Source organism: Armigeres subalbatus, unplaced genomic scaffold (assembly GCF_024139115.2).
Source record: "Armigeres subalbatus isolate Guangzhou_Male unplaced genomic scaffold, GZ_Asu_2 Contig116, whole genome shotgun sequence".
NCBI lineage: Eukaryota > Metazoa > Arthropoda > Insecta > Diptera > Culicidae > Armigeres > Armigeres subalbatus.
In genome coordinates this window covers 1-12,723 of record NW_026941912.1, presented here as the reverse complement: position 1 = coordinate 12,723, position 12,723 = coordinate 1, and the positions used below count along the sequence as shown (strand labels likewise).

Genomic DNA, 12,723 nt, shown 5'->3' with positions numbered 1-12,723 from the left:
AGAGCGTCGGATTGAATGATTTGGTCATCGGTTTCGACTTGTGATGTCGAAGACGCTCTGGAAGAGCGTCGGATTGAATGATTTGGTCATCGGTTTCGACTTGTAATGTCGAAGACGCTCTCGAAGAGCGTCGGATTGAATGATTTGGTTATCGGTTTCGACTTGTGATGTCGAAGACGCTCTGGAAGAGCGTCAGCTTGAATGATTTGGTTATCGGTTTCGACTTGTGATGTCGAAGACGCTCTGGAAGAGCGTCGGATTGAATGATTTGGTCATCGGTTTCGACTTGTGATGTCGAAGACGCTCTGGAAGAGCGTCGGATTGAATGATTTGGTCATCGGTTTCGACTTGTAATGTCGAAGACTCTCTGAAAGAGCGTCGGATTGAATGATTTGGTCATCGGTTTCGACTTGTGATGTCGAAGACGCTCTGGAAGAGCGTCGGATTAAATGATTTGGTCATCGGTTTCGACTTTTAATGTCGAATACTCTCTGAAAGAGCGTCAGCTTGAATGATTTGGTCAACGGTTTCGACTTGTGATGTCGAAGACGCTCTGGAAGAGCGTCGGATTGAATGATTTGGTCATCGGTTTCAACTTGTGATGTCGAAGACGCTCTGGAAGAGCGTCGGATTAAATGATTTGGTCATCGGTTTCGATTTTTAATGTCGAAGACTCTTTGGAATAGCGTCAGATTGAATGATTTGCTCATCGGTTTTGACTTGGGATGTAAAAGACGCTCTGGAAGAGCATCGGATTAAATAATTTGCTCATCGGTGTCGACTGAGGATGTAAAAGACGCTCTGGAAAAGCGTCGGATTGAATGATTCGCTCATCGGTTTTGGTTTGTGATGTCAAAGGCGCTCTGGGAAAGTGGTAGATTGAAAGATGTGTTGTTTCTCAACTGTTTGGCTTAAAAAGTCAAGCGCCAGTATAAACGATTTGATGTCTCATCTGTTTCGATATGTGATGTCAAAGCTGCTGTTGTAGAGCGCCGGATTGAATGACTTGCCCATCAGTTTTGGCTTGTGACATGATAAGTGATTTGTTTTCTCATCGGTTTGACTTAATCGAGCTGAACGAAAGACTTTGACTTAATCGAAATGTCGAAAGAACTCTGGAGTAGTGCCGAAGCAAATGATTCGTATTCTTATCGGTTTTCACTTGTTATGTCGAAGGTACCCGATTGAACATGATTTGTTTTCGGAATAAATGATTTGCTTTTCTCAGCGGTTTCTGCTTGTGTTGTCGAAGGTGCTCTCGAAGAGTATCGGATTGTTGCAGCTTTCGATGGTAAAGGTTGTGTAGAAGAGGGGCGCAGTGGCGTAGGCACGGGGGTGGTTTTGGGCATAAACCCCCCCCAGAGACAACATTTCTAGAAGAAATTTTTTTTTTCGAAAAAAATGTTCGAAACCACCCCCTCCCCCACCAACAAATTTTCTGGCTACGCCACTGGAGGGGCGGATTGGTGGTGTAAAAGGTGGACCAGCAGAACGCAACGATTCAAATTTGGATTAGTATGTATTTTAAAATGGGAATTGAGTACGGATATTGGATTGTAAAATTAGACTTGGCTGCAATTAAAAAAATGAGATGTAAATAGTTGTTTTTGAAAACCCCAAGTCAATGGTTTTTTTTCTCTTTTTGGTGAGAGAAGAAGGGGAATGTGAGGGTGAGATATATTAGAAAATGGATAATCCACTTCCAGCGTGCATTGATGACAGATGTGCAAATATCATTCGTATAACGGTTCGGTTGCCAACATTGGCTAGTGAATAGCAAGCCATGACTTTCCCTCCTTCCTCGTCGGGCAACGAACGGAGTGACACGCTCCATAAGACAGCACATCAGCGATCACACCAACGGATAGCTCGTTCAGCGAAATTGGGCCACACAGGCATATATTTCTATCAAACAGACAAACATCCGATATTCAATTAAACCGGGTTGAATTTCGCAAGATAACGCCGTTTGAATTTATTTCAATTGAAAATAATGGTATGTTCGATTAATTATTGCATTTATTTGCATACTTCAAATATGTGCACCATAAACATTGAAAATAACCAAATATTTTTACCTGTGAATTTCTGAAGAACTATTCTGGGAATTCTGTAGCATTTTTCGGGAAATTCAGGATAATTGTTCCAGGAATCCTGCATAACTTCTCCAGGAATTTATTGGAGAATTCTTCCAGATATTTCTCCAAGAATCCCCCGGAATTTATTCAAAAACTCTTCAAACAACTTTTCCATGAAAACCATGGCAAGTTTTACCTAATGTTTCCCATGAATTTAGTCAGACATTTCTTTGTTCAGGGATTTCTCATGGAGTTTCTTCATGAATTCCTCTTATAGTCCAATAATTCGACCAGAAGTCCTGCGTCGAGGCTCAATTCATGGCACAGTATAGGAAGTTTCGACTTCCCCTTACATCGAGATAGGCTTATGACAAAGGAAAGCAAAACTGTTGGATTAAAAATTTCCCTGTTAATAACAGTTGAGTTCTACGAAATTTAACACGCAGAAATGCTAGGGATGTATTTATCATCTATTGATCTAATTTCTAGAAAATCTAAGAAAAGAAGACTTCTTGAAATAAAATTTCATTGAAATTCTTGTAGAATGAACTCCCACGAAGTTTAGTAGAAAAAACTCTTCAGAAACATAGTGAAAATCGTATTGAAGAATTTGTCCAGAATATCTGAGCTGTGGCACGCAATTTTCCAAGATTCTTGGGGCAGAAATTCCTCCAAGTTCATAAAGAAGAGATTGCTCAGAATTTTGGAGGATTCTTCAAAATGTATGCCTGAGGATTGTCCTGATCTTTTGGAGAAGTAATTCCACAACTGTACTGCCACTATTTACTACATGAATCAAATATTCAATTGCTTTGAAACCATCGAAGTAGGCCTAATGTGAACCACAACTTAGAGTCACATCATCAGCAATCAAAGCAATCGGGGAATGTGTCCAACACATTCAGTGAACAAATAGCTCGACAAGGTGTTCCAAGTGGCTACCGCTTGCCAACAGTCAGGATGAACTCCACATTTGGCGATCCTGCTGGATTTTCAGCCTTTTTTAAAAACAATGTTGTATCCAGCACCCATAAAGAAAGTGAATTGTTTGTGCAAGTGGAAGTGATGTGGTCAAATACATGGACATTGGGTGAGTAAACTTTAGAAAATGAATTAAAACTGGACCTGTTATTTTCTGCAGATTTGGACCACTAATGAATCACGAGATTCAATTATTTTTCAATTGTTTTGGTGTATGAATGCGTCATTTTATGTACGGATCAATCCATTTTGCGTTGCGGCGCCTTCCTTAGCAGCAGCATAGTAGTTTCATTTAATGGAAAACAAATTTCAAACATGAATAAAACACTGTTGGAGAAGCCAGTGAGTTTGTTCTATTTTACCTCAGATTCAAACTAGAATGGTGTTCGAGGGTTTGCAACGAGACTGATTTCACTTTAAAAGTGATTTGTAATCGATGGTCCATTTGAGAGTTATAAAAACCCATTTTAATTCACCGAGTAGTATTACTGCCTTTCTCGCATTTAGTCCAGACGCCAACCTTATATGGGGCTTATATGGTTCTATGTACCATTTTCTTTATATTCAATCCAGTTGAAACCCGAAATAGGGTGCTAGCGAAGTTGGATTTTTTCCACAATCCGTACGTTAAACCTTACTTCGGAAGTGGTGCGCTGAATAGCACTTCGCGATATGAAAACAGTTAGGTTAGGTTTAACGAAGTTAGGTTTAACGTACGGATTGTGAGAAAAATCCAACTTCGCTATCCCCCAATTCCGGTTTTCAACTGGATTGAGAATAAAACTTTTAAACGCAACGGTCGATCGTTATCAAATTCAATAGAGATCAACAAGGTTTTGTTCCCTGTCGAATAAAACTTGTTGCGAGAAAATCGGTTAAAGATTACTATGCGAAAAGTTGTCTAATGTTTTTCTTAGCTTTTGTGCACACACATACACACATGGGCTGCGAAATGGTGAGCTGACATCTGGGAAGGAGCGACCTACACAGCTCTGGTCCTCACAAGCTCCAATCTCACGCTTCCACGGGTCTTCCGATGACAATCGACTGCCAGCAAAGGGTTTTGTACTTAGCTGGTAGTGCAGCCTGGGCACTGTTGTCCTTCTGACATCAGCCAGAGTGAGGGGGTGCGACCAAGGGGACCATCGTCCCTAACCCTAAAGTGTAGGCGACAACCCCTTCGCAAGAGGTGGGTTGTTCAGGTCTCCGCCTAGGAGGCCAGAGACAATAGTCGGCAGCTCAGTGCGCAGCGCCAGCGTGGGTCTCTTAACCATCTCCCAGGCTCCGCCGATAGAGGTTATAGACGGCCCATGGCTTGTGAAGGCAATGAATCGCAAACGCGATGGGCTTTCGGCCTTCGAGGTGGCGATGGAACAGCTGGACGCCATCATCGACTTTGCGTCATCGAAGCATAATATCAGTAAGGAACTCAAGAGGAGCTTGCTGAAACTTCGAAAGTCGATGCTGGACGCCAAGCTGGAGAGGGCGGTCGGGACGGCCAAGTGTGAACCCGTGAAATCGGTGGAGTCGAGGTCTACCCAGACTGAGGCCCAAGGATTCGCGGACTCGGGCAAGGTCGAATCGACCGAAGGCGTGCCAACGAAGACGGTGGTACCAAAGTCTACCCAGGCTGAGGCTCAAGTATTTGCGGGTACGTCGGGGCTGACTGCTCCAACGGAGCAGACACAAAAACGGGGGAGGCAGTCTCCAGGGGATAAGCTCCCTGGGGCCGCTCCAAAACGCGGAGGGTTACTACCCCGAACAAGGGTAGTGGGACTGGGAAGCTGAACCCCGGCCAGGTACCTCCAAAACCGGGGGAGGAAGGACCTGGAAAGGTCCATCCACTCAGGAAAGACTGTAGTAAGGGGTTACGGCAGGCTGAAAGTTCTCAGCCGCACCAGACCAGGGAAATAGAGGGGGATGACGCCTCCTGGACCCTGGTCAAGAACAAGAGGAAACCTAAGACGTCAAGGGCCGAAAAGAAGGCCCAGGCGAATGAGGATAGCAAGAAGTCTAGGGCAGGCGCCAATCGCTCCAGGGGCGATGCCCTAGTCATCACGGCGGACGAGGCTAAGTACTCGGACGTTTTGAAGGCGATGAGGAGTGACGTCAAGCTCGGTGAACTCGGTGCCGACGTACGTCGAATAAGACGTACCCGGATGGGCGAGATGATCCTCGAGCTGAAGCGGGGCGTCTCGAAAAAGGGCGCCGCCTACAAGAAGTTGGCGGAGGAAGTTCTAGGCGAGACGGTCAAGGTGAGGGCACTCACTACGGAGGTGAATCTAAGGGTTAAAGACCTGGACGAGATCACCGAAGTCGAAGAGCTCGTCTCGGCACTGCGGCGACAGTGTGAACTGGAGACACCCTCCGCAGCCGTTCGACTACGGAAAGGTCCGGCAGGGACACAGGTAGCATTGGTTCGGCTATCTGCAGCTAACGCCTCCAAGGTAGTCAAGTTAGGGAGTTAGGGAGCGCCAAGGTGGGATGGTCGGTGTGCCCTGTGGGCATATACGAGCAACCCGAAATGTGCTTCAAGTGCCTGGAACCAGGGCACAATTAATGGTACTGCAAAGGCCCTGACAGAAGCAATCTCTGCCAACGCTGTGGATTGGAGGGACATGAGGCACAATGCTGCACGAACCCTCCCAATTGTTTGATTTGTTCCAGCAAAGCTATGAACAGCAAGCACCCCTGGGGGTGTTTAGGCGTTTAAGCGTGCTGCAAAATCACAGTGCAGGTAATGCAGCTGGCTTGCTCGGCCTCGCCAGAGTGTTTGGTGTGCGCAGGTTTAGAGGAAACGGCGGAACACGTGTTGTTCGTGTGCTCACGTTTTCGCGCAATGCGTGACCACATGCTTGCCAGATGTGGTCTGGACACTACCCCGGACCAGTGGTGCAATTTATCAACAATGCCTGCTGAGTGTGATTCTTTTGTTTTGTATTTTTCTCTGCTCCTCTTTGCCTATGACGGTGCCTTTCAGTCAGAACGACAAAGCAGGAGTAGCCAAGATGAATACACCACTAGGTGTTCCAATCTGCCAAATTCACGATTCAGCCATCTTGGATTTTAGTATGGGAGAGCCAGCCGGTTTGTTTATGTTTTGCACCGAAAATGAATTTTTCACCCCCGTCCATAAATTGGGCAGACTGCAACACCTAGCTGTGTATTCATCTTGGGTGTAGCTTAGCAAACTCGGTTTGCCAACAGCGGGCTGAAGCTGATGATCATTCGGCACAAATTTCCTGTCATTGTTTTTCAAGTGATAGTATTCACCCATGCATTTATATAGGGCCGTCGCATTCACACAGCAGCGAGTGAACTGAATAGTCTGTCAGTGCGGGCTGCGTGTGCAATGGTCCAATGCACCGAATGAACACAATGACGTTTGAGACGGGCGCTGTTGACTAAAAATGAACACTAGCATGAACTCGATGAATGAAAAAGTATTCATTTTTAGTAAACAGCGCACCGCTCAAACGTCAATGATGAACTCGGTGCATTGGACCATGAGAAGAGAGGTCTTTTGTTTACTTTATCTTTGATTGTTGCTGCTAACCTTTTCAATTTTGCATTTCTAGGAAGTGAGTGTTTAGAGGAATGGTATCAATATCAAACAAATTTCAGTCACTGAGATTGAGAATTCGCACCACTGCTGGACACTATCCCGGTCAACCTAGTTAGGAGGATGTGTAAAGATGTAGTTGGCTGGAACGCCGTTTTATCGGCTATCGTCCAAATCGTCTCGGAGCTACTCAGAAGGTGGCGCGTGGACTCGATAAATGGCTAGTTCAGACACAAATAAGAGGTGGTCCAAGGGTTCGGAGTCGGCTTCATGGCTTCATGGTCATGCCCTGTGGTCGAACTCGATCCTTTTATCGAACAAGTGGCCGCGTGAAGAACAACATGGTATCGTCGCTTTCGCGGCGTCGGTCAACCAGGCGGGTTCCGAGCCCGAGGACGGAAAGGGTCCTCGTCAAGGCTGGGGCAGGCGTAGGCACCGCGTCGGCAAGTCCCTCTGTGTGCTGGGCGAATAGGCCCTATCGCAGAAAGGTCAATTTGGGGTGCACGCGGCATCATCATTCTTGATACCAGTCGTGCAGAGGGAAGCAGGCGCGTAGTCGACCCTGCCCACCTTCCGAGGACATAGGGCGTGGTAAGGCCACCAGGAAAGCCGGCAATGCGCTGGCACGACACCATGGTGTTCTTCTAAAAAAGCGAGTCACGATGTTCGATGCTGCCACGGCTCGCAGCTAACCTCGCGGGTGCGTTATGCACTGGCCCCCCTTTGAAGCATTACTTTCTGGTTGTACCGAAGGGACGATGGGCTTGGCGGCAATGGAAACGGTTTAGCTGGTCGGGGATGCAGTCCTGCCTCCCTCATTGGAGGTGGCCCCTAACCCAGCACTTCCTGGTCAACCCAGGATGTCTGTTGAGCAGATTCCCCCTCCATTGTTTAGGAAGAAAAAAAAACACACAGACATCACCTCAATTCGTCGAACTGAGTCGATTGGTATATAACACTATGGGTCTCCGGGCCTCCTATAAAAAAATCATTTTTGGAGCGAACATATAGCCTTTACGTATACTTTGTATACGAGAAAGGCAAAAACATGTTTTTTCCGTTTTCGTCTCTTCACGGTCTCGATCTTCCTGCTGGTCCTTTTTTCTCCGGATAATCGAGTTTTGTCTGTTCCGCGCCCGTTGATATCGTGCCTCGTTCGCCCTCGTGCGGTGTTGCAGCAATCTCGCCCATGCTGCATTCTTCTCTTCTACAAACTACACACATACGCCGTCATACCAGTCGTTCGGGGGCACCGTGCCAAGTGCAGCGGTTGCGGTGCTACCAATGGCGGATCGAATATCTCTCCAGCCATCTTCAAGAGAGCTGCGCCTAACTGCACTTCTGTTGGGAGTGTCACCTCCAGCTGCTGCGCGTAGTCTTGGGCTAGTTGTACACCGTCGAGAGTTTTGAGCGCAAGCATACTGCAACGAGGCAGTGGTCGAATTCAATATTCGCACTGCGGTAAGTGCGGACGTTCGTGATGTCGGAGAAGAATTTACCGTCGATTAGAACGTGGTCGATTTGGTTTTCCGTTTCTTGGATAGGTGATCTCCATGTGGCCTTGTGGATATTTTTGCGGGGAAAGAAGGTGCTTTGGACTACCATTCCGCGGGAGGCTGCGAAGTTTATGCATCGTTGGCCGTGTCATTCGATACGGTGTGCAGACCATCCGATCCGATGACCGGTCTATACATTTCCTCCCTTCCTACTTGTGCGTTCATGTCACCGATGACGATTTTGACGTCCCGCAGTGGGCATCCATCGTATGTCTGCTCCAGCTGTGCGTAGAACGCTTCTTTCTCGTCGTCGGGTCTCCCCTCGTGTGGGGAATGCACGTAGATGATGTTATAGTTGAAGAAACGTTACCCGAGAAATTAATGAATTCCAACCGTGCAAAAAAAAACCTGGGTGTATGCATGTTATCAATGAAAATACGCAGTCGGCCAAATTACCCCATTGGCAAAATCACTCCGACATCCCTACAATGTCGAACCACGGCGCTACAATGTCGAGCTACGACACTTTGTGTTGAATGAGAGGTAAACAGCGTGAAGCGATTGATAGCATTCAAAGCGACATTTCGTGCTTTTCCCAAATATGTGCAGCGGAAAGTCCTACATTTGGAATGCCTGCTTGTGAACATTGAGTATTATTTCGAGTTCGTCGCTTCACATGGCATTAAGCTCTTTTGCTACGAAAATTGACATTTTCACCTTCCAGAATGGAGAAGCATGGTGCTTCATTTGAACCTAGTATGTACAGCATACGGTTGAGCTTCTTCAAGTATAAATTAATACATGTTCTTCCTTGTTTTTGCAAGTTACTGTCTGCCATCTACCATGGGCATTCTTTTCTTCTAGCTTAATGAAACAAGTTCTCTTTCAGTAGCAAAATCACTGCACAGCATCTTTATTTCCATCTGGTTATTCTAGGGGTTATTCGCTCATCATGTATCATGTTTATCATTCTTCCGCATCTGTTTCGTTATCAGACCACAATCTTTGGAATACGACTTGAACCCGGATTACGAATTCCAATTCAAACAAACTTGCAGTTGAAAATCTATAATTAAGTGTAATCGGTTATTGAATACATGAAGTTAAAAGGTAATTATAACAAAATGTAAACTAGTACAAAAATAAATTATATTTGGAAAGCTCGCAGCAATGTATGCATGCTGCACCTCCCCGGAGCTGAAATCTTTTCTTCCTTTTCCAATAAGTTTATGTTATTTGGTTATTGATTTGTTCAAGTCCAATAAGAAGTCTCTTGCATTAACGCGCACTTTATATTCAATGCTCCGATTTAGTAGTTAGCACTATTTCTTATATTTTTCATGTAAGAACAGTATAGAAAAATATGCAACCATGTTTAGAGTAGATTTGTATTTCGTCGTAGATTTCAGTTCATCAAGATTGAGATCATAGTAAATTCTAGTGTTCTAAACTCGTGGAATTACTCGTTACTTTGAATAGTTTTGTGAGGTAAGGTGGAATGTTTTAAGAATCACTACATATTCGTAAGAAGACGGCGGTCTAAGGAATAGGGCCAAATCTTAACAACTAGCCTAGTACGGTTGGAGCCAAAACAGAACTTTCTGGAAGCTACTATCAATGATTATTTTTATAAAAACTATACTAGCCGAGAAATAACTTCGCCATCAGCGATATAACGCTAACACTATGCCTAATAAATATTGGATACATGGAATAAATAATATCATTGTGAGTCAAAATAACGATCAATATGAAACACGTTCATAGTTCTATCGAATATAAACATTCTAATAAGCTTTTTATCATAATCAAGAGGAATGTGCAATTTTATAAGTTGTTTGACTTTAATCCTACATCGAGTTGCAAATGAGACAAAACAAATGATCTACTGGCTAATAATGTTCGTAAGAAGTATGAGAATGTCGCACAGCTCTACCACTATCGCTGCCAATGCCTGTTGCCTGTTCCAAGAGAATTGACTCGTACCATTCGCCGTCGTTCTTGGTTCACTCCGATGGGGTAAGGTCACGCTCCTTCTCGTTTTCGGTCAGTATCTGCTGCAGTAGGTCCCAAACAGGCTCGAACACCTTTTTGCAGCCCACGTTCGTCAGGTTCAGGTAGTCGAACATATCGTGATGGCTGATGGTACCGTCACTCTGTATCAGGCCCGAGTCGACGCAAACAATCTGCACCTTGTTCATTCCGACGCAGCGTTCCTTGAGAAGCTGATTAACGGCACAATTTTTGTCTCGTAGTGCGTTCGGCTGGTGGCCACGGGGAAGAAGAGTCTGGAAGCGATATAAATTATATTAGTACTAGCTTTTTTTATTTCTTTATTAAAGAGGCTTGCAGCCCAAGGCTGGCTCACCTCTGGAGAGGAGATTAGTACTAGCTGACTCGGTGAGTTTCGTCTCATCTAAAGTTTAATGAATCAGAAATAATGCTTAGTATTCACAAAATAAATATAAGAACGAATGTAAGAAAAAATTAATTCATCGGAAATATTTAACTTTAATTTACAGAGCTTGTCGCTCATCATACATTTTACATTTTTCGTGGAACTTTTCATGGGTGTACTGGATGCAGGATATTTAAGTGAAAGTAGCCTCATCTAGCACTTACTTATGGATCCTGTACAACACCGAGGGTGGTGCAAAGGGCCGACTCAGTTGACACTTAGCTTTCATAGTGTGAAGACGTTATTGAAATTATTGCCAAGTGAAAACAATCGCCATTACATTTTCCGTCGGCCAACAACATCATCGTAAGGATTCCCTATATCTAGACTTCAGCACCATGCCAGCCCGCCCCAAGCTAGAAAAAGTTTTCGAGCTCATCAGCCAGAAAATCAACCTAGATATGTCCAAGGTAAACTGTATCCAGCCGAGCATGTCCAAGTCGCGAGTCATAATCGAGCTCAAATCCACAACAATATGTGGAAGAACTGGTAGCCGAGCACAGCATGAAGCATACGGTCGAGCTAATCGGCAAACAATATGCTATCCCACTGGTACCGTATGACAACGCCATTGAGGTTAAGGTAGCCGATCTCCCATCATACATCACAACCGAGAGCATCACTAAGCACCTAGCGCCCTATGGCGAAGTTCTCTCCACACAAGACGAAGTGTGGAAGGACTTTTGGCCTGGCCTACCGACAGGAGTGAGAATAGTTCGAATGAGACTGCAAAAAGCGATTCCATCGTATATCTCACTAGGAACACACACTGCCTTCATCGCATACCGAAACCAGATTCGCACCTGCCGGTACTGTGTGCGGCCATTGCATATCGGCCGTTCCTGCACTGAAGCACGCAGAGAGATGGGTCTCGACATCAATAGCCGTTTAACAGCAGCACAGGTAGTACAGGGAATATTACCTACTGCCCGAAGAATCCCCAACCAACATTGATTTCCACTAAGGATCAAATGGAAACAACCGAGAGCGGTGAAAATCCTAGTTCGCATAAACCTTTGGTAACCGCGATTACTGATCGCATCATGGACACTGCTAAGAATCAAATTCGACCGACCTCTCTTACTCGCATTCCGCTGGGAACATCTCAAGTCGCTGGCCCAAGCAGAACCAGTTCCCCTTTCATCGCTAAAATCACCACAGATGATATTGCATCACAACGCAGTAATTCCGACTTCAATATCTCGGATGATGCTGAAGAAATATCAACAAGTATCGCCCCTCCAAAACGACACCGATCACCAAAATCTTCAACTCATAGTGAAGCACCATTTCTAGAAGTCAAACGCAAAAGCCGGAGCAGAACAAACAACACTTCTCGGTAAGCTATACTATGGGTATATGTCTCGCCGAAGCAAATCACGATACTACCACTCGTCTCAAGCAATATCCAACCCGCTTCTTTTCAATGTCACCTTCTACACATCGCTGGATTAAACGAAATCGACCTCTCCCGAAAAGCAACAATTATAAATCAACATACGGCAGATCCACCTTTAACACCAGCGAGGGCTTTACCGTCTGTCAGGTAAGCCCTAGTATATGTCCTGCCGAAGTTAGCACTACCATCATTCTGAAGCAATTTCCGTGTCTATTCACAAAAAAACATTCGCATACATACGAGGCGCCGTTCATCGAGTTAAACCATTCAACGAAAAATACATCCTGGCGAAGGAAGCTACACTCTCCGGCACTATAAAAATCACCACTGTCACCGCGGGCTTTTCCTTCTATGAGGTAAGCCAAAGTATATGTCCTACCGAAGCACCTCGTGATACTACCGCACTTGAAAAGTACAAGTACAAGTACAACTTTCAGCACTAAGAGTGAATCGCGCACTTTGCTTCCCGTGGATTTGACCTACTGCATTGATCCTGATGTGTGCGGCATCAATGAGGCTTATCTCATTCACGAATCACTACACCGAATGGAGATACACTACATCGAATATTTTCTCGCGGAGATCAGCTGAATCGGAACGTTCACGAATAAAACGACAACAAAAACACGACGAGACTGACATCATGAGAGAACGATCGACGTTTTGACATCCATAGACCAGTGCAAGATGACGTAGTTTGACAGTTCACAGAGCTTGTTTACAAGGATTTAGTCTCTGGAGCAGCTTCC

The 12,723-nt window shown here is 45.1% G+C and overlaps 1 protein-coding gene across 1 annotated transcript; it reads right to left on the bottom strand.

Annotated features, from left to right (window-relative positions):
• Positions 1-10,123: 10,123 nt before the first annotated feature.
• Positions 10,124-10,533, bottom strand: LOC134202325 (platelet-activating factor acetylhydrolase IB subunit beta homolog). Its single transcript, XM_062677353.1, has 2 exons — positions 10,486-10,533; positions 10,124-10,405 (listed from the first exon to the last, which is right to left on the bottom strand). Exons 1-2 carry the CDS (start codon positions 10,531-10,533, stop codon positions 10,124-10,126), a joined length of 330 nt encoding a protein of 109 aa, XP_062533337.1.
• Positions 10,534-12,723: the final 2,190 nt, after the last annotated feature.

Coding starts and splice junctions, on each gene's coding strand:
- LOC134202325 (XM_062677353.1), bottom strand. CDS start 10,533: ATGAGACGAAACTCACCGAGTCAGCTAGTACTAATCTCCTCTCCAGAG. Junction 10,406..10,485: donor TACTAATCTCCTCTCCAGAG/GTGAGCCAGCCT, acceptor TATCGCTTCCAG/ACTCTTCTTCCCCGTGGCCA.